Below are 23,660 nucleotides of genomic sequence, written 5' to 3'. Positions count from 1 at the left end.
GAAATACTCTCTCTCTCTCTCTCCCTTTGCAGATAGTGAAGGGTAGGTAACGCAGACTTTTGTCCCCGTTGAAACCCGTCGTGCCTATCTTTATCTCCCCATTGATTGATTGTCCGAACATTGATTGTTTTGAAGAATAGTGCTTTTTGAGATATTCTCTGTTTGCAAATAACGTAGAATAGGAATATTCTGTCTAGTCTTTGCAAATAGTGAAGGGTAGGTAGCGCAGACTTTTGTCCCCGTTGAAACCCGTCGTGCCTATCTTTATCTCCCCATTGATTGATTGATTGATTGTCCGAACACTAGTTGTTCGATATTGGTTCTTTGGAGGTATTCTCTGCTTACAAATAACGAAGAATAGAGATATTCTGTCTAGTCTTTGCAAGCAGTGAAAAGATAGGTAGTGCTGACTTTTGTCCCCGTTGAAACCCGTCATGCCTATCTTCTCCCCACTGATTGGTAGTTGGTTCTGCCCGGACCGCTTATTAGAGGTGAACCACCCGGCTCCACTGGAAGGCACCCCTAATAAGGACATGTTCACTAAATATGGACTAGTCGCCGTAGCTTATAGCAAGCTGTGGCATAAATATACCAAGAAGGACCCCGAAAGTCAGTGGCCACTGATGGGATCCTTCGACGACCGCAAGATAGAAGCGCTAGAAGTAGCTCTGCGTGGCAATAAAACGACGCCTACTATGCTTGACAGTATTGGCATGTGGCGCAAAGAAGCGACGCAACGGAAAAAGAGGGAAGAAGTAAAAGCAGAAAAGGAATTACGAAAGGCAGCTCACCTTGCCGCTAGAAAGTTAGAAGAAGACATAAAGGAGAGAAGGGAAACTAAACTAAGACAGGAGCCCGAAACCTCAGGCCAGTACGCTGTTAGGACCCCTTCTTTGCTCTACCCTGAGTTGTCCTCCAAGCAGCGAACGAATGACGAATTACTGTTAGGTCCCCCGATCATTTACATGCCCCCTCCGTATGCACCCTCCCAATCAGTAGTGCAACACCCACAACCCCCGAACACGAGCGAAAGCAGTACAGGGGCCTCGGCCCTCACGGCCTCCGCGCCGGCTGAGCCTCTTGTACTGAACCCAATGTCGACTACAACGCTAGATGACCATGAGATGGGAAAGAAAGAGTCTACCAGAATGAATCGATTAACTAAGGATGAACGAGCAGGAATCGATAGGATAGTAGGGACGCTGGTGGAGCGAAAAGAAAGTGAGGAGTATATAACAGACGTGTATAGCTCGTATGCCGACAGCCGCAGACGACACTTCGTCGTACGGCTCTGTTATCACGCCCTGAATGCATATGAGGACAGATACCACGATAAAGGTCCCGAAGGCTTAGCGGCCCTATATAGGAAGGTAGACATTGGGGAAGAAGGAGAGGGCGATGTAACGAACCTCTTCACTCGTACACTCGAGGTCTACCGACACCTTAAAGAACATGGGCAGACCACCAAAACAGAAACCCCCATAGCAACTAAGCCCCAGGGAGGAAGGGCCGATGCCATGATGCCCATTAAAGAAGCTGCCCCCTACTGGGTCCCCCCACGGGGTCAGGGAACACACGACGACATCAACCACCAAGATGCGAAGGGAAGGGTTGTATATAACTGGGTCTACCAGCCGTGGGACCGGCAAGATATTTTGACCTTTAGAAAGACTCTACCCGACTTGAGAAAGAACCCGACTGCCTTCTACACTGAATTGGGTACAGCCTTAGGCTCAACGATAATGACGTTAGCAGATATCGACTTGTTCTTTGGGCTATGCCTGCCGGCTGATGTGTGGAAACAAATCCGGAAAGTTGACCACGCTGAGCCGTTCGGATATACCTGGATACAACTCGATACCATAGATAAACAGCGAGAACCAGGACAGAAACCCCCGAAAGCCATCTTAGAGCTCCCAGACAAGATTGTACAAAAGCTGAAGACTCTAATCCCAGAAAGAAAGGTAGACTGGTCGATAGTGACGGCTTGCCGCCAGAAACCCCAGGAGGATGTGTCTGAATACTTCTCCCGATTCGAGACTGTGTTTTCCGATTACAGTGGCCAAGACATGACCACCGCAACCGGACACCACCTCTTTGTCCAGAATTATGTAAAGGGTCTGTCTCAAGAAGTTTCCCAGAAGCTACAGACCAGCGAGAGCAGTTGGGCAGCCTCCAAACCCGCAGCGATTCTCCAGATGGCCCAATACTACGAAAACCAGAAGAACGAGAACGATAGGGCGTCAGAGAAGAAGAAAAAGGAATTAAAGGAGAGGGTGATGATAGCACAGTTGCAAGGGGTGACCATAGGAAGGGAACCTCCAAAAGAGAATTACCAACCAACCGCCCCTAGAAAACTACCCCCTAGAGACCATACACCTACACCCTACAACGGACGGAGAGACTTAGATGGAAATCAATGTGCGTTCTGTAGAGGGTTGGACACTGGAAATCCCAGTGCCCGGTCCTTCTGGAAATGAACAAGAATAGGGACCCCAGAGACACAGCATATGACCCCAGAAATAGAGGACAGGGACGAGGGCACACGAACAACACCATCAACGACAGGCCAGGCAGACCAAACACCTTTGATCGCCCCCGCCAAAACCAGTGTCAGCAGTCAGACTATGAGAACACTCATGACTTCGCATAGGACCGCCAGGGGCAAGGGAGGGATCCAGTCGAACTCCGTGTTGACCAGCAAGGTCCTTACGTCACCGCTAAGGTCTTGGGCACGAAATCTCCATTCCTGGTAGATACTGGGGCGACACGTAGTGCGTTATCTAAACGACTGATTCCTAGGGCACCCTTGTCTGGCTCACACGTAACCTCAATAGGCTTTGATGGAACGCCCTCCACTAACCCCTTATCAGCACCAATCTCCTTTGACTTAGAAGATAACACCACTGACACGACCTTTCTGCTCTCCTCCAACACCCCCGATGCTATTATGGGACTTGATCTGCTAAAACATTTTCGAGCCACCATCAGATGCTCCCCAGACGGAGTTCGAGTCATCCTACACGATAACCCAGACCTGTCCAGACCCTGTCACACACGGCGTATGCTCTCTATAACCGATGCTGATATGTCCCTACTCGACACATTACCTTCACATCTATGGGCTAAAACCGACTCAGATGTAGGGCGCATGGTGGTCGACCCGGTACACATAACCGTCCGACCGGACGCAGTGCTCCCAAAGCTTCCACAGTATCGGATATCACCCGAAGGCGAGAAGGCATTGGTGGAAATCATCGAGTCCCTGGTCGAGGCAGGAGTGGTAGAAGAAGTAGTCAGTAATGTTTGCAACAGCCCTATCCTACCCATTGTAAAGAAGCAAGGCGAGGGAGATGAGAAAGCCTACCGTTTCATTGTTGACTTGCGAGAGGTTAACAAAGTAGTCATACCCCAGTACCCCGTAGTCTCAGACATCACCACCATCCTCACCCTGATTCCATCCACTGCCACCATCTTTACTGTTATTGACCTCAAGAACGCATTCTTTTCCATCCCCATCCACCCAGACAGCCGCTACCTGTTCGGCTTCACTTTAAAAGCCCGCTCGTACAGATTCTGCAGGGCACCCCAAGGCTACACTGAGAGTCCCAGTATTTACAGCCAAGCCCTCAAGAGGCAACTGGATGCAGTCCAACTACCCGATGGAGTGGTGTTGATACAGTACGTCGATGACATTCTTTTGGCGGCCGACACCACTCCTCTTGCCGTCACAGCCACCATTCACCTCCTCCGCTTCCTTGCGGAGAACGGTCACAAGGTCTCCAGAAAGAAATTGCAATTCTGCCAGCCCCAGGTAACGTATCTAGGCCACCTACTATCCAAAGACGGGAGGAAACTTACCCCTGACCGAATTCAAACCATCCTAGAAACCCCTGTTCCCAAAACTCAGAAGCAAGTACGATCCCTAGTGGGCCTCACCTCCTTTTGTCGACAGTGGTTGCCAAACTTCAGTCTTACCATAAAGCCTCTGCTTTCCCTGCTGGCTAAGGATGTCCCCTTCCCCCTCCCCTGGACACCTGAATGTCAATCCTCCTTCAAAGAGTTGCGAAACGCCCTCTGCTCGGCCCCAGTCCTAGGAACCCCAGACTACACTAAACCTTTCTCCCTCTACACCCACGAAAGGGAGGGATGTGCGTTGTCTGTCCTAACCCAGTCCATAGGCCCTAAGCAACGCCCTTGTGCCTACTTCTCTGCCACTCTTGACCCCGTAGCCAGAGCTTTGCCCGCCTGCCTTCGAGCAGTAGCCGCCGCTGCTGTCTCTATCCGACAAAGTGAGGGGATCGTGCTCTCGAACCCCCTCACGGTACTGGTACCCCATGCTGTTGACACCCTCCTGAACCAAACCAAGACTCAACACCTGACTAGCGCACGACTGACTGGTTATGAACTGACTCTGCTTGCACCCCACATCACATTGAAACGATGCACCACTCTGAATCCAGCTACACTACTGCCTCTCCCTGACGCTGACCCCAATGCATCCCCTATACATGATTGCGTGACCCTCACCGACGAACAAACCAAGAGTAGGGTTGACCTCCGGGATACTGCCTTCCCGGACCCTGACGGAGAACTGTGGGTGGATGGCTCATGCATCAAGCTCCCCGATGGCACCACCTCAGCTGCCTATGCAGTCACCACAGCCCGAACAGTTGTTGAGACAGCCCGCATCACACAGCGATCCGCACAGGCGGCGGAACTAATTGCTCTTACACGAGCCTGCATCCTGGCAGCAGGGACAACCGCAAACATTTACACAGACAGTCAGTACGCCTTCGGGGTAGTTCACCACTTTGGGCTCTTATGGAAAGAGAGGGGATTCTTGACTTCTCATGGCACACCCATCCTGCATGGAGATCTAGTCTCTGCCCTGACCGAAGCAGTCCTCCTCCCCACACGGTTAGCTGTGATCAAATGCCAGGCACACAAGAAGGTGACAGACATTATAGGACAGGGAAATGCACTGGCTGACATTACAGCCCGAACCACAGCCGAGAATAGGTCCACGACCCGTATGTACGTGACCAGGTCACAAACTGAGAAATGGAAGGATGCTAGGGAAACAATTAGGGATATCCAACTAGCCAGCACACCACACGAGTTAACTGAATGGGCCCGGGTGGGATTGAAGGACGATGACGGTTGCTGGCGAACCAAAGACTTGAACAAATGGTTGTTACCAGATTCATACTTGATCCCCATGCTGACCATGGCACACTCCCCCGCACACATAGGGTCTGCCCCCATGATCGAACTCATCTCTAAAGTCTGGCACAACGACAAAATACCAGACTCAGCCAAACGTCTAGTCCAACAATGCCTAGTATGCCTCCAACACAACCCTGGGAAAGGAACTGCTGTACCCCGGGGAGGGTTTGGGGTCCCCAATCACCCCTTTGAAGTCCTACAAATGGACTATGTCCAGCTAGAAAGGTGCCAAGGTTTGAAGTATGTACTTGTCATTGTGTGTGCCTTCAGCAAGTGGGTGGAAGCCTACCCAACCCATGACAACACCGCTATGACTACCGCAAAAGTACTACTGAAGGAGTTCTTCCCCCGATACGGCCTTTGTCGAATTTTGTGGAGCGACAATGGCCCCCACTTCGTAGCCGAAGTTATCCAACTCATCTTAAAAGGGTTGGGTGTAAAACAGAAGTTCCATGCGGTCTTCCATCCCCAATCTGCAGGCCTGGTTGAGCGACACAATGCCACATTGAAGCTTAAGATAGCAAAAATAGTCGCCACCACAGGGCTAAGATGGCCAGACGCTCTCCCACTAGCATTGCTATCAATGCGTTCCACCCCCACCAAACACCACTTAACCCCCTACGAGGTCGTCTTCGGGCGGCCCATGAACCTTTGGACTGCACCGAAACCGACATCCATCCACGACGTCCCGGACGTCCTCATGTCTGATTATCTGTACAATCTAACTAAAACGTTGTCTATCATCCATCAGCAGGTGCTGCACGCCATTCCCGATGTTTCCAGGGGCCCCGGACACGACATCCAACCTGGTGACTTCGTCTTAGTGCGTAACTTCCAGCGCACCAAGAGTCTGGAGCCCCGGTGGACGGGCCCCCTGCAAGTCCTGATCACCACCCGAACAGCTCTTCGAGTGGAGGGGAAACGCAATTGGCTGCACGCACACCACTGCAAGAAGATATCACCGACCCTGACAACCACGGACAACGTCACCGCCCAAGAGGAACTTCTGGACAAAGACCGACCATCCCTGAGCCGCTGCCCGGATACAGAGACACTTGACTTGATTGAATATCCCGATCCCACTGTGCCATCCAAAGAAGGGTATAACTTGCGACGAAAGGAGAGGACTTCGGCTAAGCAGACCACAGGCTAAGTGGAAATCTCAGGGCGGTAGCCTAGTCACCTCAAAGGCCGCCAGGAGAGAAACTAAGCAAAGTCTGTGGTTCTGCCCGCTACCGAGTCTCTCGAAGGTGATGGAAGCGCCCGACATGAAGGTGATGGAAGCAACCGGACGTCCGAAGATCCCCTACAAAAACCCAAAGACTGACCGAATGCACAGCTTTAAGACTATAACACTTTTTATTACCCTTCTCTTTTGCCTTCTCCTCATGGTCACCTTCTGGATCATGGAGGAGAACACACCCGCTCATAAGACATTGCTGACCACCGTTCAACCTACCACCACGAAGGAGCACCATCTGATCTCACTTTCACCCCAACTCCGAGAAAGGCGTAAGGAGTTCTGGAATAACTCTTTTGTGCAGTTGCTCCACCAACACAATCTTACCACCAACGCCACTAACTGCTGGATCTGTGGATTGCTACCACATGCCACTGGACACTCAATCCCTTTCATCCCTTCACCTTTTTCTGTCCATGGTTCCTGCCTCGCCTGGCTGATCCTTCTGCAGGGGAGCTACAAGGACAATGCCACTTCCGGCAGAACCATGTCACACTTCTACCATGGGTTCTGGATGAACAAAACTGGTAGAACTTCCGCCCTCTTCTGCCCTCTGAGATCGAACGCTTCCTTTCACATGGACATCCCTGCCAAAGAACGAGTTGAAATGCAAGTGTTCAACAATCCAGCCAGACCCACCTTCTCTTACCTCCGAAAACGGACCGCCGCCACCCTAACAGTGGCCCTGTCCGTCATCAACATCACTGGATCTGTATGCCTCGAAGGCCTGGGGGCACAGCAGGTGGGCCACAGCTCCTGCCTCATCACCCGAACACTGGATTCAGTTGACCCACCCTCCTTTGTTGCCTCCCCGAATATGTACTTCGTCTGTGGTACTAAGGCCTACACCTGGCTCCCGAAAGGTTGGGGAGGCACCTGCTACATCGCCTTTGTCCTTCCTCCGACGTATGTGGCTCCAGCATACCATCACCGACAGAAACGGGCCAAAGACATTGTGCAAGCCGACTCCACTGGAGCACAGTTCATGGATGCAGTAAAGGGTCTTGTTCCGCTCTGGGGTCCGATGGCAAACAGCCGTGCCATCCGCCACTTAACCCAGGCAGTCGAAACAGCAATGAACATTACGGCTGGCGCCCTCGCCAACAACACCGCCGAGCTCCAGGCCGTCCGCTTAGTGGCCCTTCAGAACCGCCTCGTTCTAGATGTGGTCCTGGCTGATCGTGGAGGAGCATGCCGCATCATTGGGTCCAGCTGTTGTACCTACGTACCAGACAACTCACCCTCAGTCTACAAAGCAATTGAACACCTCCACAGACTGTCCACAGAGGTCCATCAAGAGCAAGAAGAATGGTCGCTGGGGAGTTGGTTTTGGGACACTATTAAAAGTTGGGGATGGAGGCTGTTTTCATTTATCCTAATACCGATTGTGATACTATGTGGATGTTGTTTGGGGATTCAGTGTCTGCCACCTTTATGTTCGCTTTTTATGAACTGCATCTGCCCTAAGACTTTGAACTCTGAAACAGAGCGGATGAAAGCCCTCTATGAGGTGGAAGTCCGCAGTATTATGGGGATAAATCCGAACTAGACAAGCTGGCGAGATATGTTAAAAGGGAGGACTGTGGAAATTTAGCCTGCAAACTGAACATTATCTGCGCCATCTTGCCTCTCCCCAGCGCCACGCACAGCGAATGCACGGCCGCCATTTTAGGCACCCCACCCTCTCCCCGCTCACTCTCGACCGCCAGCGCTTTCCCCTGGCGCTGCAAGCATCCCCCGCGCGCTGGCCACCCCCGCTCTCTCATACAGGCCATAAACCCTCTCCTTCTGCGCGACCCTGCTACGGAACCACTTCCGACCGACAACCCATACATGGTCATGCCTCCCCTTTGATAACCCCCTTCCTCTGCGCCCCATTGTCTGAACTGGTCCCAGGCCATCGCCTAGCCCTGCGGATGCAGTTTATTACCCCTACTGTAAGGGAAACACCCCACATCAAAGGGATTACAGTAGAATCAAAGCCCCTACCCCCTGAGACCCGGCCGGTTGCACACACCCCCGGGAATTAGCGGAATTCCCTGCTGCGCGATAGCCATCTCCCACTGCGGGTAGGGTGGGAACCTCTACTGTAACCATGTGTGGGATCGGATCTGAGCCGGGGCTTCAGGGGATATTTCCCCGCACATCAAGGGAATCTCAAGGATGTACTATGTATAATAAAGCAATAAACCAGTGTATAAGAGACCAGGTCTCAGAGATGCAGTTAGAGCACCTCGTGACGATACCTTGCTGTCAGATCTGATGTGTTCTGCTCCGACGGAATAAAACTTTGTTTCCTGCCTTCCAGTCTCCGGCGCCTGCCTCTTTTATTGGTAAATTATCGAGTGGTATGAGAGGCGATTACCGCCGGGCAAATACTTGAAAGATTATCGACTGAAACTGCCGCTACCATTTAACACACATACCTCTCAGATGCCTCAGCACGTCTATCAGCAACACATACATCTCAGCAGCTTCAGCTGCTCTAGCAGTGACACATACCTCTCAGCAGCTGCAGCAGCTCTAGCAGTGACACATACCTCTCAGCAGCTGAAGCAGCTATATCAGTGGCACATACCTCTCAGCGGCTTCAGCAGCTCTTTCAGCGACACATACCCCTCAGCAGCTTCGGACACTCTATCAGAGACACATGCCTCTCAGCAACTTCAGCAGCTCTATCAGCGACACATACCTCTCAGCAGTTTTAGCAGCTCTATCAGTGACACATACCTCTGAGCAGCTTCAGCAACTCTTTCAGCGACACATACCCCTCAGCAGCTTCGGAACCTCTATCAGAGACACATGCCTCTCAGCAGCTTCAGTAGCTCTATCAGCGACACATACCTCTCAGCAGCTTCAGCATATCTGTCAAAGACACATACCTCTCAGCAGCTTCAGCAGCTCTATCAGCGATACATATCTCTCAGCAGCTTCAGTAGCTCTATCAGCGGCACATACCTCTCAGCAGTTTCAGCATCTCTGTCAAGGACACATACCTCTCAGCAGCTTCAGCACCTCTATCAGCGATTCATATCTCTCAGCAGCTTCAGCATCTCTGTCAAGGACAAATACCTCTCAGCAGCTTCAGCACATCTATCAGCGACACATACCTCTCAGCCTCTTCAACAGCTCTGACAGCAACACAAACCTCTCAGCAGCTTCAGCAGTTCTAACAGCGGCACATACCTCTCAGCTGCTTCAGCAGCTCTAACAGCAACACATACCTCTCAGTAGTTTCAGCAGCTCTGTCAGGGACATTTACCTCTCAGATGCTTCAGCAGCTCTTTTAGCGACACATACCTCTCAGCAGCTTCACCAGCCCTTTCAGCGACACATACCCCTCAGCAGCTTCAGAACCTCTGTCAGCGACACATACATCTCAGCAGCTTCAGCACATCTATCAGCGACATATGCCTCTCAGCCACTTCAGCAGCTCTGTCAGAGACACATGCCTCTTAGCCACCAGCAGCTCTATCAATGAAACATACCTCTCAGCAGCTTCAGCAGCTCTTTCAGCGACACATACCTCTCAGCAGCTTCGGAACCTCTACCAGCGACACATGCCTCTCAGCAGCTTCAGCACAACTATCAGCGACATATATCTCTCAGCCACTTCAGCAGCTCTGTCAGAGACACATGCCTCTCATCAGCTTTAGCAGCTCTATCAGAGATACATACCTCTCATCAGCTTCAGAAGCTCTGTCAAAGACACATACCTCTCAACCACTCTATCAGCAACACATACCTCTAAGACGCTTCAGCACATCTATCAGTGACACATATCTCTCAGCCACTTCAACAGCTCTGACAGCAACACAAACCTCTCAGCAGCTTCAGCAGTTCTAACAGCGACACATACGTCTTAGCAGCTTCAGCAGCTCTATCAGCAGCACATACCTCTCTGCAGCTCCAGCAGCTCTATCAGAGCACATACCTCTCAGCAGGCTTCAGCCTCTCTAGCAGCAGCACATACCTCTCAGCAGCTGAAGCAGCTATATCAGTGGCACATATCTCTCAGCTGCTTCAGCAGCTCTGTCAGGGACACATACCTCTCAACAGCTTCAGTAGCTCTATCAGCAGCAAATACCTCTCAGCAGCTTCAGCAACTCTGTAAGGGACACATACATCTCAGCAGCTTCAGCATCTCTATCAGCGGCACATACCTTTCAGCAGCTTTAGCAGCTCTATCAGCAACACATACCTCTCAGCAGCTTCAGTAGCTCTATCAGCGACACACACATCTCAGCTGCTTCAGCAGCTCTATCAGCAGCACATACCTCTCAGCCGCTTCAGCAGCTATAGGAGCGAGACATTCCTCTCAGCAGCTTTAGCAGCTCTGTCAGGGACACATACCTCTCAGCAGCTTCAGCAGCCCTTTTAGGGACACATACCTCTCAGCAGCTTCAGCAGCTCTATCTGCAGCACATACCTCTCAGCTGCTTCAGTAGCTGAATCAGGGACACATACCTCTCAGCAGCTTCAGCAGCTCTGTCAGGGACACATACCTCTCAGCAACTTCAGTAGCTCCATCAGCGGCACATACCTCTCAGCTGCTTCAGCAACTCTGTCAGTGACGCATACCTCCCAACTGCTTCAGCAGCTATATCAGTGGCACATACCTCTCAGCTGCTTCAGCATCTTTGTCAGGGACACATACCTTACAGCAGTTTCAGCAGCTCTGTCAGGAACACATACCTCTCAGATGCCTCAGCACGTCTATCAGCAACACATACATCTCAGAAGCTTCAGCTGCTCTAGCAGCGAGACATACCTCTCAGCAGCTTCAGCAGCTCTATCAGCGAGACATACCTCTCAACCGCTTCAGCAGCTCTGTCAGGGACATATATCTTTAAGCAGCTGCAGCAGCTCCATCAGTGACACATACCTCTCAGCGGCTTAGGAACCTCTATCAGAGACACATGCCTCTCAGCAACTTCAGTAGCTCTATCAGTGACACATACCTCTCAGCAGCTTCAGCATCTCTGTCAAGGACACATACCTCTCAGCAGCTCTATCAGCGATACATATCTCTCAGCAGCTTCAGTAGATCTATCAGCGGCACATACCTCTCAGCTGCTTCAGCAGCTCTATCAGCGTCACATACCTCTCAGCAGCTTCAGCACCTCTATCAGCGATGCATATCTCTCAGAAGCTTCAGTAGATCTGTCAGCGGCACATACCTCTCAGCTGCTTCAGCAGCACTAACACCAAAACATACCTCTCAGGAGTTTCAGCAGCTCTGTCAGGGACACTTACCTCTCAGATGCTTCAGCACGTCTATCAGAGACACATACCTCTCAGCAGCTTCAGCAGCTTCAGCAGCTCTAGCAGCGAGACATACCTCTCAGCAGCTTCAGCAGCTCTAGCAGCAAGTCATACCCCACAGCCGCTTCAGCAGCTCTGTCAGGGACATATACCTATAAGCAGCTTCAGCAGCTCTTTTGGCGACACATAACCCTCAGCATCTTCGGAACCTCTATCAGCGACACATACATCTGAGCAGCTTTAGCACATCTATCAGCGACATATGCCTCTCAGCCACTTCAGAAGCTCTGTCAGAGACACATGCCTCTCAGCCACCAACAGCTCTATCAGTGAAACATACCTCTCAGCAGCTTCAGCATCTTTTTCAGTGACACATACCTCTCAGCAGCTTCGGAACCTCTACCAGTGACACATGTCTCTCAGCAGCTTCAGTAGTTCTGTCAGCGGCACATACCTCTCAGCTGCTTCAGCAGCACTAACAGCAAAACATACCTCTCAGCAGTTTCAGCAGCTCTGTCAGGGACACTTACCTCTCAGATGCTTCAGCACGTCTATCAGCGACACGTACCTCTCAGCAGCTTCAGCAGCTTCAGCAGCTCAAGCAGCGAGACATACCTCTCAGCAGCTTCAGCAGCTCTAGCAGCAAGTCATACCTCACAGCCGCTTCAGCAGCTCTGTCAGGGACATATACCTATAAGCAGCTTCAGCAGCTCTATCAGTGACACATACCTCTCAGCAGCTTCAGCAGCTCTTTCAGCAACACATACCCCTCAGCATCTTCGGAACCTCTATCAGCGACACATACATCTGAGCAGCTTTAGAACATCTATCAGCAACATATGCCTCTCAGCCTCTTCAGAAGCTCTGACAGAGACACATGCCTCTCAGCCACCAACAGCTCTATCAGTGAAACATACCTCTCAGCAGCTTCAGCATCTCTTTCAGTGACACATACCTCTCAGCAGCTTCAGAACCTCTACCAGTGACACATGTCTCTCAGTAGCTTCAGCACAACTAACAGCAACATATACCTCTCAGCCACTTCAGCAGCTCTGTCAGAGACACATGCCTCTCATTAGCTTTAGCAGCTCTATCAGAGACACATACCTCTCATCAGCTTCAGAAGCTCTGTCAAAGACACATACCTCTCAACCACTCTATCAGCAACACATACCTCTAAGACGCTTCAGGACATCTATCAGCGCCACATACCTCTCAGATGCTTCAGCACATCTATCAGCAGCACATACCTCTCAGATGCTTCAGCACATCTATCAGCGACACATACCTTTCAGCCGCTTCAGCGGCTCTAACAGCAACACAAACAACTCAGCAACTTCAGCAATTCAAACAGCGACACATACGTCTCAGCAGCTTCAGCAGCTCTATCAGTGGCACATACCTCTCAGTTGCTTCAGCAGCTCATCAGGGACATATACCTCTCAGCAGCTTCAGTAGCTGTATCAGTGGCACATACCTCTCTGCAGCTCCAGCAGCTCATTCAGAGAACATACCTCTCAGCAGCTGCAGCAGCTCTAGCAGTGACACATACCTCTCAGCAGCTGAAGCAGCTATATCAGTGGCACATACCTCTCAGCGGCTTCAGCAGCACTTTCAGCGACACATACCCCTCAGCAGCTTCGGACCCTCTATCAGAGATACATGCCTCTCAGCAACTTCAGTAGCTCTATCAGTGACACATACCTCTCAGCAGCTTCAGCATCTCTCTCAAGGACACATACCTCTCAGCAGCTCTATCAGAGATACATATCTCTCAGCAGCTTCAGTAGCTCTATCAGCGGCACATACCTCTCAGCTGCTTCAGCAGCTCTGTCAGGGACACTTACCTTTCAGCTGCTTCAGCACGTCTATCAGCGACACATACCTCTCAGCAGCTTCAGCAGCTCTAGCAGCGAGACATACCTCTCAGCAGCTTCAGCAGCTCTAGCAGCAAGACATACCTCACAGCTGCTTCAGCAGCTCTGTCAGGGACATATACCTATAAGCAGCTTCAGCAGCTCTATCAGTGACACATACCTCTGAGCAGCTTCAGCAGCTCTTTCAGCGGCACATACCCCTCAGCATCTTCGGAACCTCTATCAGCGACACATACATCTCAGCAGCTTTAGCACATCTATCAGCGACATATGCTTCTCAGCCACTTCAGCAGCTCTGTCAGAGACACATGCCTCTCAGCCACCAACAGCTCTATCAGTGAAACATACCTCTCAGCAGCTTCAGCATCTCTTTCAGTGACACATACCTCTCAGCAGCTTCGGAACCTCTACCAGGGACACATGTCTCTCAGCAGCTTCAGCACAACTATCAGCGACATATACCTCTCAGCCACTTCAGCAGCTCTGTCAGAGACACATGCCTCTCATTAGCTTTAGCAGCTCTATCAGAGACACATACCTCTCATCAGCTTCAGAAGCTCTGTCAAAGACACATACCTCTCAACCACTCTATCAGCAACACATACCTCTAAGACGCTTCAGCACATCAGTCAGCAGCACATACCTCTCAGATGTTTCAGCACATCTATCAGCGACACATACCTTTCAGCCGCTTCAGCAGCTCTATCAGTGGCACATACCTCTCAGCTGCTTCAGCAGCTCATCAGGGACATATACCTCTCAGCAGCTTCAGTAGCTGTATCAGTGGCACATACCTCTCTGCAGCTCCAGCAGCTCTATCAGAGCACATACCTCTCTGCAGCTCCAGCAGCTCTATCAGAGCACATATCTCTCAGCTGCTTCAGCAGCTCTGTCAGGGACACATACCTCTCAACAGCTTCAGTAGCTCTATCAGCGGTACATACCTCTCAGATGCTTCAGCACATCTATCAGCAGCACATACCTCTCAGATGCTTCAGCACATCTATCAGCGACACATACCTCTCAGCCGCTTCAGCAGCTCTAACAGCAACACAAACCACTTAGCAGCTTCAGCAATTCTAACAGCGACACATACATCTCAGCAGCTACAGCAGCTCTATCAGTGGCACATACCTCTCAGCTGCTTCAGCAGCTCTGTCAGGGACATATACCTCTCAGCAGCTTCAGGAGCTGTATCAGCGACACATACCTTTCTGCAACTCCAGCAGCTCTATCAGTGCACATACCTCTCAGCAGCTGCAGCAGCTCTAGCAGCGGCACATACCTCTCAGCCGCTTCAGCAGTTCTAGCAGCGAGACATACATCTCAGCAGGTTCAGCAGCTCTGTCTGGGACACATACCTCTCAGCAGCTCCAGCACCTCTTTCAGCAACACATACCCCTCAGCAGCATCAGCAGCTCTATCAGTGACACATAGCTCTCAGCAGTTTCAGCAGCTCTATCAGCGACACATACCACTCAGAACCTTCAGCAGCTCTTTCAGCATCACATACCTCTCAGCTGCTTCAGCATCTGTCAGGCACACATACTTGTCAGCAGCTTCGGTAGCACTGTCAGAGGCACATTCCTCTCAACAGCTTCAGCAGCTCTATCAGTGGCACATACCTCTCAGCCGCTTCAGCAGCTCGTTCAGGGACACATACTTCTCAGCCACTTCAGCAGGTCTATCAGCGACACATACCTCTCAGCAGCTTCAGCAACTCTGTCAAAGACACATACCTCTCAGCAGCTCTACCAGTAATACATACCTCTCAGATGCCTCAGCACACCTATTAGCAGCACATACCTCTCAGCCGCTTCAGCAGCTCTATCAGTAACACATACCTCTCAGCTGCTTCAGCAGCTCTAACAGCGACACAAACCTCTCAGCAGCTTCAGCAGCTCTAACAGCAACACATACCTCTCAGCATCTTCAGCAGCTCTTTCAGGGACACACACCTCTCAGCAGCTTCGGAACCTCTATCAGTGACATATACCTCTCAGCCACTTCAGCAGCTCTGTCAGAGACACATGCCTCTCATCAGCTTCAGCAGCTCTATCAAGGCCTCATACCTCTCATCAGCTTCAGCAGCTCTGTCAAAGACACATACCTCTCAGCAGCTCTGTCAGGGACACATACCAGTCATCAGCTTCAGCAGCTCTGTAAGACACATACCTCTCATCAACTTCAGCAGCTCTGTCAAAGACCCATACCTCTCAGCAGCTCTATCAGCAAAACATACATCTCAGATTCTTCCGCACATCTATCAGGGACAAATACCTCTCAAATGCTTCAGCACATCTATCAGCGACACATACCTCTCAGCTGTTTCAGCAGATCTGTCAGGGACACATACCTCTCAACCACTTCAGTAGCTCTATCAGCGACACACACGTCACGCTGCTTCAGCAGCTCTATTACCGGAACATACCTCTCTGCTGCTTCAGCAGATCTAGCAGCGAGACATACCCCTCAGCACCTTCAGCAGCTCTGTCAGGGACACATACCTCTCAGCAGCTTCAGCAGCTCTATCAGCGACACATACCTCTAAGCAGCTCCAGCAGCTCTATCAGCGGCACATACCTCTCAGCAGTTTCAAAAGCTCTATCAGCAACACATCCATCTCAGACACTTCAGCTCATCTATCAGTGACACATACCTCTCAGACGCTTCAGCAGCTCTAATAGCTACACAAACCTTTCTGCCGCTTCAGCAGCTCTAACAGCGACACATACCTCTCAGAAGCTTCGGCAGCTCTTTCAGCAGCACATACCTCTCAGCTGCTTCAGCAGCTCTGTCAGGGACACATACTTCTCAGCAACTGCAGTAGCTCTGTCAGAGGCACATACCTCTCAGACGCTTCAGCAGCTTGTTCAGAGACACATACTTCTCAGCTGCATCAGCAGCTCTATCAGCGACACATACCTCTCAGCAGCTTCAGCAATTCTGTCAAACACACATACCTCTCAGCAGCTCTATCAGCAACACATACATCTTGGGTGCTTCAGCACATCTATCAGTGACACATACCTCTCAGCCGCTTCAGCAGCTCTAACAGCGACACATACCTCTTAGCAGCTTCAGCAGCTCTAACAGCTACACATACCTCTCAGCAGCTTCAGCAGCTCTTCCAGTGGCACATACCTCTCAGCAGCTTCAGCAGCTCTGTGAGGGACACATATCTCTCAGCAGCTTCAGTAGCTAAAACAGCGGCTTATACCTCTCAGCAGCTTCAGCAGCTCTATCGGCATCACATACCTATCAGCTGCTTCCACAGCTGTATCAGCAACACATACCTCTCAGCTGCTTCGGCAGCTCTGTCAGCGACACATACCTCCCAGCTGCTTCAGCAGCTCTATCAGAGAAAAATACCTCTCAGCAGCTTCAGCATCTCTGTCAGCGACACATACCTCTCAGCAGCTTCAGCAGGTCCCCCTTCGGCATGAACTCCGTGACGATGTAGTAAGGATCTGCCTGCGAGCAGACCGCGTACAGCGTCAGGAGATGGCGGTGCTGCAGCCTCTTCATGATCTGTATTTCTGCCTTAAAGTCATTTTGGCACATCATGTCTATGTGAGAGCAGAAGGAGACAGAGGCGGAGAGTCAAAGCCCCAAAGAGACACAGTAACAATGGACGTCGTTCATGAACTGGAGCAAGGACACCGCAAGAAAACAGACAGTGGATAGCAGATTTTGGGCGACAGAGACACAGATATTGGGTTCAGGACTCAGGGGAATATGAGGTCAGCAAATACATCTGATTCTATATCCTTGCTACTGTCCTGTTTTTTTTTTGTTGTTTTGTTTTTTAAAACAACAGGGCTACATTTAGAGTTTGATCTATAAGTAGTGTTCATTGCTCTCTCAGCTTTTTGTTGAAATTGGATAATTATGCAGCAGATGGTAAATTAGGTGGCAATAGGGTGACCAACTGGCATTGGTGCAAATTCAGGACGGTGAGTGTAAACATTCAGGACAAAGGGTCAAAATTCAGGACACAAATTCAGGACAGGAGGTCAAAATTCAGGACAAAACTTCAGGGCAATAGGTAAGTTTTACAGACACATCAGAGGAGGTCGCGCAATAGTATATAAGTAAGCCCAACCATATCCAAACATATTCAACCATTTGCAAACCTATCCATCATGTATCCTTCCATGTATCATTTCACTCATCCATCCCTTCATCCATCCTTTCACTCATCCATCTATTATCCATCCATCCACTCTTTCACCCTATCCATTTGTACACTCATCCATCCACTCTTCTACCCATCCATTCACTCATCCATCCAGCCATTTACCCTTTCACCCATCCAGCCATTCTTTCACTTACTCATCCATCCACCCAGTCACTCATCCATCCACCTATCCACCTATCCACCCTTTCAGTCATCCATCTTGCCTTTCTCTCTCCATCGACCCTTTCACTTAGCCATCCTTCCTTCCATCCATCCACTCATCCATATACTTATCCACTCATGAATCCATCCATTGACCCGATCACTCATCCATCTTTTCTCTCATCCATTTATCCTTTCACTCCTTCACTCATCTATTCATCCTTTTGTCCACCTACCCTCCCTTTCACTCACTCATCCATCCTTACATCCACCCTTTCACTCATCCATCCATCCATTCACCCTTGCACTTATCAATTCATCAATCCATCCATCATTTCACTCATCCATCCACCCACTCACTAATCATCCACCTTTTCACTCATCCATCCTTTCACTCATCCATCCACCCTTTTACCCATCCAGCTACCCTTCTACCCATACATCCAGCTATTTACCTTTTCTCTCATCCATCCTTCCACTCACTCTTCAATCCATCCATCCTCTCTCATTATCCATCTATTCAATCTTTCATTCATCCATTCACCCTTTCACTAATTCATGCAGCCATCCACCCATCCCTTCACTTACTCACTCGCTCACCTTTTCATATTAATTTTGAGATGAGCCTTTTTGAGAAGAGGCCCATCATGAACTTCACCCTCGCTGCAGGAGCCATTCCAGGACTGGGACAGAAGCCACCCAGGGCGGAGACAGAATACACCACAGGGGGTGGACAGGAGCCATCACAGGCGGGGGGAGGGGCGGGGGGAGGGGCCACTACATGGGGGGACAGGAGCCATCACTGGGAGGGGGGGCAGGATCCACCAGGGTGGGCACAGGGGTGTGCATGCAGTATTCTAGTATCATCTTGGTCTCTTCCAGGGTGGGGTAGGGCTCCTCACCCCCTCCTGGACAAGACAACGAGATGACAGCCTTTCTTTCTAAAATGTTAGTTTTGCCATCCTCCACTGTGATGTACAGTACTTAAATGAGATACTCCAAGAGAACTGATTTAACTGATTGTCCTCCATACTTTGTTAATCAGTGTGGGTGCGATTGTGCCATTTCTTTATTTTATTACATTATAGACTGCATGTTTGAAGAACCAAGGTTTGCTTACAATTTAGTAACAGTAATTAAGCTCTGTGAAGAGAACCACTTGCTGCCTCAGTGTAATCAGGACCGGTTCTACGATTTTTGGGGCCCTGGGCAGAAAGGGAATGTGTGAGGCCCCTCTAAATTGCAGAGAGGCATTCAGGGCTGTTTGCATCTGAATAGATGCCCCTACGCCTGAAGCTGCAGCCCCTCCCTCTCAGTCACCTTCAAACACCTCTTAACAGCTCATCAAGGGCTGGAGGTGTGAGAGTAGCCATCCCGCTGTGCCTCTCCAATGCTGCTGGGTATCTGAGCTTTGGTTATCTGAGCTTTGGTGCTGCATCGGAGTTACACCTGTCCCGACCCCAACAGCATCGGAGTCAAGAAGGGAGGTGGGTGGAAGCTCTACCGGCTTTAGGGTGGTGCGATCGGTGCCCGGTTAAAATTACGGACAAATGGCGTCCGTTAAAGAATCCTTCACGGACAACGGACAGACGGCCGAAAGTAGGACTGTCCGTGAAATTTACGGACGGTGGTCACCCTGGGTGGCAAGTCGTGTAAATAAATAATTATGCAGAAAGGCAGAATTCCACTGGCCCTGTCAGAATAGCCATGTAAATACCTTGAAGGGGCTTTAGAAACAGCAGGCCTCCAGTAAACATGAGCGAAAACACGGATTTTGGATGAAAGCAGTGTGCTTGTAGGGCCACCTAGTGGCCATATTCGGGACTTCAAATGTTGGTGCCTCATTGGTTATAATGAACAAGGTACTAATATTATTATTCGCCATTTGTATTGTCATTAACAAAAATAAAATGGTTGCCAACTGTCCTACATTTCGCTAGAATTCATATAATGTTATATTTGATGTATTCATATTTTTCCTGCATGATAAAACTGCTGAGAGGAGGGCATGGTTGTTTATCTAGCCCAATGAAGTTGTCTCTAGAAGTGCTATGGGTAGTTATGGTCTGGCTTGACAAAGAAGCTGTCACCAGGTACTTATGTGTGCACCACTAGAGAGGGACTTTGGCCCCACCCACATGTTGGGAGCCAGGAGTACATGTTTTGATTGAGCAGAAGTTGTGTGCTCCACAAAAAAAGTGCTTGCACTCAAAGCAGCTGTAATCATTTTGTTTAACTATCTAGCTGCCTAAGCTTGAACATGCAATTGGAATGCTATTAATGTGTCTTAGATATATAGAATTTGTCTTAGATATATAGAATTATAGATGGGTAGCAGTGAATTACGGGTATGTTTAACATCAAGGGGTTCTGAGAGACATGAAATAGACGAGAGCGAAGCTAAAGTTGCCTATGATGTCACTCAGAACCCTGAGGTGAAAAACATCCAGTAATTCACTTTTTACCTATCTATAATTGTATGTTATGTAGGGCCCCCAATATCACCTGCCTCCGCCTTCAGCTGCTGTGCTGAGGCAGAGGATAATGGGAGAGCTATACATAACACGCACCTCTCCTCACTGAAGCAAATGTGAAAATAAATGCCTTACATACAATCCTTAATCAAGTCCCACCTCCACTGCCTTCCTTACCCCTCTGCAGCTGTGTTTTCTACTTTTATTCAAAGCAGACAAGCAGAATTGCGCTAAGAGGCTTTCAGATAGCCCCATCACCTGGCCTGGAAGCAGTACTTAATTTGAGCCGGTGATTTTTGGTGCTCAGCACCGGCACTTGATCATCAACACCGCTGCTTTTCATGAGCACCAGGACATATTCATTCATGGTAGGCATGGGGAGATTAAGTGATTTGCCCAGAATCACAATATGTTGAGCTGAAGCCGAGACTCGAACCTGATAGCTGTGGCCTTTACGCCACATCCTCTCCCATCTTTCATAGATAGTAGTTGGCTCTGTTTTAGGTGGCGCTAACAGGAGAAATGGGCTGGTGCAAGCTGCCTCTTGACGAGAGCTCTGACACGTATTATTTTACACATTAACCACTGGCTGGAAGGCTTTTATGATGCAGCAACACTGTGCAATGAGTTTCGTTATCAACTGTTGCTATGTCATAACAGTGAGTTATGACATTCAAAAACTGAAGTAAATGATAAAGGCTCTCTATAAGAGCCATAAATAACAACTAGAACATTTGTGCTGTTTTTCACTAGCAGCAGCACAGATGAGAGGAGGGCCGCCAATAACGTACGTGGATTTTTAGGTCTGGCTTAACAGTGCATCTGTCACTTGACCTTTTAACCAAGTCAATGTTATTCTACAGTTCTTTGCTTCCACACAAATACATATCTATTCCCATGCTATATACTTGTAATGTTTCACATTACCATACCGCATTTTTTCAAAGCCAGACCGAGTGGAATTGTCAATGTTTGTTTGAGTCATGTAAGAATAATCTCACATAGGAGTCCTTGCACAGTTTACCTGTAGTTCACAGAATGATTCCATTAATGGCGCTTATTCAGTCAAAATATTTTGTGTGTGACTGGTGTTTGTGTGGCCTAATCTGGTGTATTTATTTGCAGCACAGTAAAGATAAAATACTTGGGTCGTGGTTAAAACATTTTTCTACCAGTCTTTTAATTGTTGCTCGGGTCCTTTTTTGACAATGACAGTCACAAAACATACTGTGCGACCAAAAATCTGGCAAGCTACAGATTTTTGCACGAAATAAAGCTATGCAACTTTGCAGAGCACTAGCCTCTAGGTACTTGAACAATAGAGAAGGGTTAACAAGGGGTTGGGGACTTAAATGATAATATTTTAAAAAGTCAGTGTGATTTAACTTTGAATGATAGGCCCTGCACCTCTGATCATTTTTAATTACATCGCTTTCTTTAGCTGCATCTTTCTCATCGAAGAAGGGCTTTGGGGGACTCTCGCCCAGCGCTTTACTCACCCTCTTTCATCACCTTGATGGCCACCTTGACAGGGACTCGGCTGCTCTTCCACATCGCCTCGTACACATCCCCGAAGTTGCCTGACCCCAGCTTCGTGCCCAGTTCAAACTCTTCCCTCGGTCTTTCCCAGATATCAGCAGTGTCTTCGGAGAAATCATTGACGTCTGGTTGTTTCTAATGGACAATGAAATAGACAAAAAAGTCAAAACTCTTCTAAGGGTTCAGCATCTTATGGACTGCTACTCAAAAACTGATTTAGGGTTGGGTGGTAACCAGAGTGGATCCTGTCTGTGGATTCTCTTCCAAAGGTTACCATTAGCTCCAGTATTCTGCAACCAGGAAACTGTACATAATTTCTTTAAGGTGTCACAACTGCACCTCAAATGACTACGAAGGAGAGGAATCTTAAAAAATGCAATTATGTATACCCTCACATTTCCACAGCCACAGAAGGTAGTCTATGTATGTGGTCTGTGAGTCCATAATGTGAAATCATGTGGTCTTCTCTATTGCCAACAGGCACAAGATCTTGGGAGCTTCATGTCACTAACCTCAGTTTCTGAGGAAGTAATTTTATAGACAAAAAAGAAAAAGCTTATGCTGGACAATAATGTGTTTTCAAGTAAAAACGTGGGGCAATCCAATCGGTCCTGTCATTTAAAAGCAATGTGTGGCCTACTGGCTTTGTTAATGCTTTCTGGTCCAAGACTTCCAGACGGCACAGTTTCCCGGCTGCAAAGATATGTTGGGGCAATGCTGAAAGCGGACCTAGGAATGTATTCTGCCCACTGCTTACTATTGACCCTTGTCTTTGGTCGCTGGTATTTGCTTTCTTTCTATTTGCTGACTTTATTTGTTTCAAGCCTCATGGGGTCCTCTTATTCTTCCACCAGTGCTTGCTTTTTGGGAGGGAACTTTGGTTTTTTTTTATATAGAGTACTCCATGAGATTGCATTTGTTTTCCAGCTGTCTCCCTGTTACGCTTCTATCCCACCTCCCTTACATGCCCTCCATGTCGCTCTCAAGCCTTGTGTGCTTCTGTAAACACAATGAGCTTCACAAGACAGTCTCCCCATGTGCCTCTGAACACCCCGCCTCATGACTCTCTCATCCCCCACCCCCATGTTGTACACCAGAGTGGCTGCTGATCTGCATAGCTAAAAGTGAGGGGCATAAAAGAGAGTTGAGTGTCGTAGAGGGAAGTTGCAAGGAGTGGAGTGGAGAGGAGTGGAGTGTCGTGGGGTGAGGTGGAGCATCAGAGTGACGTAGAGTGTCATGGATTAAAGTGGCGCAGAGTGTAGTAAAGTGGAGTGGTACAGCGTAGCATAGAGTGGCGTAGGATGGAGGGTTATCGAATTGCATAGAGTGCAGTGGCGTAGACTGGCACAGAGTGTCATAAAGTGGAATGTCAGAGGTTGGTGGTGTGTAGAGTGAAGTAGAGGTGAGTGTCAGAGTCAAGTGGCATAACGTATTATAGAGTGGAGTAGAGTAGAGTAGTGCACAGTGGAGTGGCATAGAATGGCATGGCATAGAGGGGATTTAAGCGGAGTGTTGTAGAGTGGAGTAGAATAGACTGGAGTGTCCTAGAGAGGAGTGTCGTATACTGGCGTGGCAGAGAGTTGAGTGGGGTGTCAGAGTGAAGTGGCATAGAGTGGTGTAAAATAGAGTATCGTAGAGTGGAGTGTTGTAAAGTGGAATACAGTGGAATGGCGTAGAGTGGAGCAGAGTAGTGA

The 23,660-nt window shown here is 49.3% G+C and overlaps 1 protein-coding gene across 1 annotated transcript in view; it reads right to left on the bottom strand.

Moving 5' to 3' along the window:
* Positions 1-23,660, bottom strand: part of PTK6 (protein tyrosine kinase 6) — a 188,536-nt gene that overhangs the window by 52,399 nt on the left and 112,477 nt on the right. Inside the window, exons 4-5 of the mRNA XM_085619682.1 lie at positions 21,927-22,101; positions 17,022-17,180 (exon numbers count right to left, since the gene is read on the bottom strand). Of these exons, the coding sequence (XP_085475808.1) occupies positions 17,022-17,180; positions 21,927-22,101 (334 nt within the window). The remainder of the gene's footprint in view (positions 1-17,021; positions 17,181-21,926; positions 22,102-23,660) is intronic.

Source organism: Triturus cristatus, chromosome 7 (genome assembly GCF_964204655.1).
Source record: "Triturus cristatus chromosome 7, aTriCri1.1, whole genome shotgun sequence".
NCBI classification, from domain to species: domain Eukaryota; kingdom Metazoa; phylum Chordata; class Amphibia; order Caudata; family Salamandridae; genus Triturus; species Triturus cristatus.
Note: the sequence above shows the minus strand (reverse complement) of the source record. Positions and strands in the feature narration are given on the sequence as shown.